The 6807-nt window shown below is 43.5% G+C and overlaps 1 protein-coding gene across 1 annotated transcript in view; it reads right to left on the reverse strand.

Annotated features, from left to right (window-relative positions):
* The window catches only part of LOC135095393 (DNA repair protein complementing XP-A cells homolog), a 21268-nt gene extending 15970 nt beyond the window's left edge, over positions 1–5298 (reverse strand). The window contains exons 1-2 of the mRNA XM_063996191.1: positions 5140–5298; positions 4–1152 (exon numbers count right to left, since the gene is read on the reverse strand). Of these exons, the coding sequence (XP_063852261.1) occupies positions 4–833 (830 nt within the window). The 5' untranslated portion in view covers positions 834–1152; positions 5140–5298. The remainder of the gene's footprint in view (positions 1–3; positions 1153–5139) is intronic.
* Positions 5299–6807: the final 1509 nt, after the last annotated feature.

The following is a 6807-nucleotide window of genomic DNA, read 5'->3' on the forward strand; positions in this document are numbered from 1 at the left end:
CACCTCTCAGCCATGTAGTAAGGGTTCCTCTTGTTTGCTTTCTCTCTCCTCTTAACCAAAGCCTCCTGTCTCTTCTGTTCCACTAAAGCTTTCTGTGCAGGGGTCAGCTTCACTCTCCCACTCTCCCTCTCCTCCATGTCATCTATCTCCCTAGCTTCGTCATCTATCTCCCTAGCTTCAATCTCCAGCTTTATTTTCTCCTCTTCATCAATCTCTCGCTCAATTTCAGTCAGTGTTTCTTGGTCCATCTCTTGCTGCGTTTTGTGTTTGTTGTTCGTCTCCCTCTTGCTTTCTTTGTTCTGGTTTTTATTTTCTTCTTTATTTTCCTTTTTCTTGTTTTTCTTTTCCTTCGTCTTGTCCTCCTCCTCCTCCTCCTTCTCCTCAGATTCTTTCTTTATCTTCTTTACTTGTCTTATTCCTCCTCTTCCTCTTCCTCTTCCTCTTCTCCCTCTTCCTCTTTGGACTTCTTCAATTTCTTCTTCCTCCTCCTCTTCCTCTTCTATTACCTTCTTGACTTTTCTTCTTCCTTGCTTTCTTCCTCTTCCCTCCTCCTCCTCTTCTTCCTCTCTAATCTTCTTAACTTGTCTTCTTTGCCCTCTTCCTCCATCCTCCTCGTCTTCCTTAACCTCCTTCACTCCTCCTCTTCCTCTTCCTCCTCTCTTGTTCTCCATTTTCTTTGTCGCAGGGTTGGGGACCACAGGGGGGGTGTGGGGGGTCGGAGGGGGAGGTTCTGGGATTTCCGGGCCAGGGGGGAGAGTGGGGGAGGGGGGGTCATCAATGTCTGAGTCGGAATCATCAAAAATGCTTCGTTTTCTTTGTGCTGTGGCAGACATTTTTGTTTGTTTGTTTTTTTCTACTTTTTCTTCATCTTTTTTTCTTCTTGTTCTTTTTTTGTTTTACTGTTTTTATTTATACTATTTCTTCTTTCTTCTTTTTTTTGTTTCAGTTTATAATAAGCCTCCTTTTTCTATCCTTTCAATTCTTCTTTTCCTTTTTTTCTTCCTATTCTTCTTCTCTTCCTCCTCCTCCTTTTTTTTTTCCACTACTTTCAATTTCTATTTCTGGTTCTTTTTTTTTTCTTTTATTCCTCCTCTTCCTCCTCCTTGATCTTCTTTCTCCTCTTCTGCTCTTCACTTCTTTGTGGTCTTGTGGCTGAGGAAGAGGACAAGAGTTAATTCTGTGGGCTATGAAAAATTTTCTTTTTTTTAACTGTTGAAGGAAAAAATATCTTTCCATTGCATTGAGTGAAAATTCTGTCTTTCTAACGGCACTGTGTATAAAAATAATTTTCTTACTAACTCTGTGATAAATTTTTGTTCCTCCCTGCACGCTCCTGAAAAAATGTTGTAACTTTATGATTCCAGTGTAAAAAAGTGCTATAAATCTGATCTTCACTCTAATATACTTTCTTTATTACTACTACTACTACTATTGCTGCTACTACTACCACTACACTTTCTTCCCCTCATTCACAACACACAAAGTTATGAATATGCTGGGAAGACTTTATGGTGTGAAGGTGAGGGAGGAAACACCTAAACTTGTCTAGTCTTTCAAAGCTCTGTTGACTCACCATTGACAACCTGATTACTGAGTCTATTCCAGTCACCCACAAAACTAAACTAAACTAACCAAATGAAACCTAACCTAACTGACCAAACCTAACCACATCAAACCTAACTAATCTTAACCTAACCCACCAAACCTAATCTTAAAAAACATACAGGAAATAATAGATTAACACACACACACACACACACACACACACACACACTAAATAACAAGTAACCACAAGACACAAATATACTGCAAAATACCAAAAACTAACAAACAAAACACGCAACATTTTCAGATGAAACAACATTTTTCTGTTAGATTTTGATGTGTTTTGAATGAATCCAGCAACTCTTCTGCCACAAATCAAGTTTTTTCTTACATCCCCCTGCACCCCCACACACACATGTAAACAAGCAGAAATAAAAAAAAAAAATACTGCGTGTGCAGAAACATTCACAAGTGATGGCGACTCAGCTCTCGGCCCAAAATGAAGGACAAGACGTGCAGTGCGCGGCAAGGTACGGTCACTGCTGAGCAGTTTCCATGCGAGAAACATCAGAGGACTTTACCCACAGAATAATCAGTGTAAAGTTCCCATGCTGGAAGAAATCATTCAAGAAGAGTGGGTGCTCTCTGTAGCACTCACAGAAACACACTTAAATGAGAACATCCTAGATGCAGATATTGCAATGCTAAATTTTAGCTCTTCAGAGCAAACAGAATAGACAGAAATCATGGTGATGTAGCTATCTACCCCAAGGAAGTCTTGGCAGCAAATACAGAAACACTTATATTGTTCTCAAGTGGCACAACAGAAATACTGGCAGTGTACATAAGGAAACCCAATGTAGTCCTGGTGACCTTATACCAGCCTCCAAATAAATCTGATGAAAGGTTCACGGAAGTCCCAACAATATTATGGCCACTGTTGCCTAACTTACCAACTCCTGACACAGAAGTCATCATTATGAGGGATTTCAAAGTTCCCTGTATATCACAGCCCTTGATGAACACCACTGGAGAATTCAGGGAAGAGAAACAACAAGCAAAGGAACTAATTTCCATCACTGAAAGTTGTTTTTTGACGCAGTTCAATGAAGAATCAACTAGAGGAAATAATACCTTGGACCTGAAGCTGAGTAACAACTCTGAGCTAGTCCACTCTTGTGAAACCATCCAAACAACTCTGTCGGACCACTGCCCCAGTAAAGTGTCTTCCAACAGCTTCTCTGCACCTTCAAGGCTGCAGGCAGCAGTGAGCCAGAGTGTGACTTCTTTCCTCTCTGACCTCAATTTCTACAGCAATGAAACAGAATGGGAAAATCTAGGAAGGGAGCTTGAAGCTCACTGGCCAGCACTCTTCAGAGAGAACACAACCAAAGCTCTCAAGACCTTCCTGACAAGATGCCTGGAGATCTGCACAAATAATGCACCCCACAAAAACACTTGAGAACAGCAAGGTGGAAAAACACATCAGTGGGGACAGAAAAGTATTAATGAGGAAAAGTCTAAAACAAAAGCCAAGCTGAAAAGGACACTACAGACCCACACCTATCACCAAACTGCAAAAGATGCTTGAAGAAATTGAGAGGAAGCTCATTCTGTCACATGAAGAAGAAATCGAGAAGAACTGCAAGCAGCTGGGCACATCCAAGAACACAAATTCTTCTATGCCTACGCCAAAAAGAAATTGAAAAATGTGTCAACAATAGATCCACTAAAAAAAAAAAAAAAAAAAAAAAAAAAAAAAAAAAACAGAGAACTCGAGAGTGACCCAAGGACAACTGCAGAGGTGCTCAGGAAACAGTACAAAGACGCCTTCAGTCCACCAAACAAGAACCAAAAAATCAACAACCCAGCCTCCTTCTTTGCTGAATCTCCAGAGGCAGAGTACCTGCTGACATCAGTGGCAATAACAACTGATGACATAACTGCAGCCATTGACAAGACACCACCAAACTCAGCTGCACGGCCAGATGGTTTCCATGCATAGTAGTTAAAACACTGTAAATAGTGATTAGCACTACCACTGAAGCTATGTGACAAATCCCTCACAGCTGGCTCTGTGACACAGCTACTTATGTCTGCCATTATCATGCCCATATACAAAGGAGGCAGCAAAGGCTTGGCAAAGAACTACAGACCAGTGGTACTAACATTTCTCTTAATAAAAATAATGGAAAGATCAATCCAGTCCAAACTTGTTAGCCATACGGATGACATTACAGCTTTCAGTGGAGGTCAACGTGGGTTCAGAAAGGGTCAATCTTGCCTCTCACAGGAAAGTTTAGCAGGACATACAAGGTGATAATGGGGATGTCATACACCTTCACTTTGCCAAACCCTTTAATAAAGTTGACCATGGAATCCTCCTATGCAAGATCAAAGCCCTTCAGATGTGTACTAAACTAGGAGAATGGTTGCACGACTTCCTCACAAACAGAGAACAACGCGTAACTGTCCAAGGGGAGCCAGCAGTGTTGTTAGTGGTGTCCCACAGGGCTCAGTCTTGGGCCTTCTGCTTTTCCTCATTATGATAGGAGACACAGATCAGAACCTGACACACTCAACACCAACACCTTTTGAAGATGATAACAGGGTAAAAAAAAAAAAAAAAAAACTGCTCACAAGATGCCCACTTACTACAGCAACACCTAGGCAGGATCCTAAAATGGACATAAAATAATAACATGTCCCTCAACAGAGAGAAGTTTGAGCTTTTCAGTATGGACATGAGGAAGCAATGAAAAGCTCAACATCACACTATTGCAGCCAACAAGAAACAGAAGCCAGGAAGTTAATAAAAGATCTGTGTGTGGGTATGAGCAACAATACCACCTTCTCTGACCACATCACTAAAATAACAGCCACAGCAAGAGTTGTCAGGCTGGATCCTAAGGACATTCCATACTAGAAGTGAAGTTTGGTGTATCCATGTTTGGAGTGCTGTTGTCAGCTCTGGTCGCTAAGCAAAATATCTGAAATCAATGCTCTTGAAGCTTCCAAAGAACATTTACAAGCAAGATACAGGGAATTCAACATCTCAACTACTGGAAAAGAATCAAGAAACTGCAACTATTTTCACTACAGAGACGAAGGGAGACACGTACCATAATCTCTGTCAGGAAGGTTCTGGAGGACAGGGCACCTAACAAACCTGCAGGAACAAACCCACACAAGGAGAAGAAGACTATGGTTCGTGAGGGCCACTCCTGCACCATCTCCTACAACTCAATCACTGCCGCACCACAGTTTTACCTACAGAAGGGCCAGACTTTTTAACTACATCCCTGAGAAACACAGAAATATGAGAGGCGTGTCACGCGTCACCTTCAAGCGCCACTTGGGTGTACGGCAGGCCAACACTCCACACCACCACCACCACGATACCCAGACTCCAACTCCAATAGTCTACTACACTGGACCATGGAGGACACGGAGATGTCTGGTTGAGGTGGAGAGCCATTTCAGCTGCGTCACTAACTGACGGAATACTTCAAAGATGTCTGAGAAACAACCCAAAAATCAACCTTGTATAAGAGGCTCAAATGGTAAACAATCTCACATATATCTCTCCTTTACCTTTATCTCGCCGTGTCTCTCCTCCCTCTCATCTCTCAAGCCTTCTCTGGTCACCTCTCGTCCTTCTGCCTCCGTCAGTGAGCCGTCAGAAGGAAGGGGCGAGGAGAAAACTTGATAAATATGAGGAGAAGCGCGAGCTGTGAGTAAGACACGGTCTGTGTTGATGATTCGGCGAGGCACAAATTTCGGCGCCTTGTTGCTGTTTTTTTTTTTTTTTTTTTTTTTTTTCATTTTATTTTGGGTGTTTTCTTTGTTATTATTGAATGTTGATATTTCATATTTTGATTCATTTATTGAACTTTTCTCGGTTATTTTATTACGGTATCTTGAAAGTGTCTTCTTCATTTCTCGTAAGGGCTTAGATTTTTAGTTCCTCGGAGCTCCACCCACTTGACCACTGAAGAACAGAGCAGCAGTTACCTGGTGTGCTGCTTAAGGAAAAAAAAAAATGTGTAGTTCATTGGCAATATGTCCCTCACAGAGACCGCAGCAACCTTAACCACTCGCTCCTTGAAGTTTATGTTATTTAAAAGTTAATAGCTGGTCTTCCAGGCCTTGTGATTTGTCAATTGAATAAAAGTAATTGCCTTTTTTTCTGATCGAAGGAAACATATAGGGAGACACTGGTTATTCTTGTTTAATGGTTGTTACATTTAAAGAACAGGCATATAATAATATTCCGTAGTCTGGTTAAGACATTCCGGGTCAAAATAATGCCTGACGTTGGCCAAATATAACAAGTAAAACTTGCTGCATGGTACTGTAGTGTTGCGACTGGCGGAGAGGGAGGCTGACGTTGGTAATACTGTGCCGCCGGGTAGTGAAGATAGGCACTGGCAATGCTGCATGAGCTGCTAGCGGAGGCAGCTTGAATAAACTGATCAAGTGGCGCGGAAGGTGATCGCTCCAGAGACCTGCAGCGTGCTGGCCAATCACGGAGGGGCCGATATTATATAAGGTGCTGCGGCGGCCCCCAAAAGAGAGAGAGAGAACTCCCGTTTCCCGCCTACGCCACACTGCGGCGCCAAATTGAAGAGAAGCCAAGAAAAGGAGAGAGAGAGAGAGAGAGAGCGCCCGTTCCCTGCCTGTGCAACACCTATGCCGACAGTCTGTAGCGTGCTGTCTGTGTGTGATGCTACGACGCTATTCGCCCGCTGCTGCCACGGCGTGACTGCGCCCCAGGGCATGGTGTAAGGTTTATGTGCCCTGGCAGACTAACACAGTGACTACTTGACACTGAGGTGTGTGTGTGTGTGTGTGTGTGTGTGTGTGTGTGACACACCTGCGTGGTCTGCTACGACGTGAACCACACTACGGGGTCACAGCTCGTACACAGCGTCGCACAGCTGCCTCCTCCGGTGGCGTGCTACTCTGTACAGTGCTGCTGTTCTGCGAGGTAGGACATGCTATCCAGCGGCTGAGTGAGGCGGTGGTGTGATTCTTACTTATACTGTAGCGTGTTAGTGTGCCTCGTGTCGTAGTGCTTTGTGCGAGCAATAAAGACAGGAGTGCTAGTGAGGCTGTTTTGTTGCCCTTCCCGCCTCTCAGTAGTCTGCTGAGTCCAGACAGGTGCCACGTATGCGTGCCTCGCCTACACTAGCCAAACCAACCCGACCACGACAACAATGGTGGATTCCTGTTGTGTGTGCCGACCGCCTTGGGCTGCTG

This window comes from Scylla paramamosain, chromosome 49 (assembly GCF_035594125.1).
Source record: "Scylla paramamosain isolate STU-SP2022 chromosome 49, ASM3559412v1, whole genome shotgun sequence".
NCBI classification, from domain to species: Eukaryota; Metazoa; Arthropoda; class Malacostraca; order Decapoda; family Portunidae; genus Scylla; species Scylla paramamosain.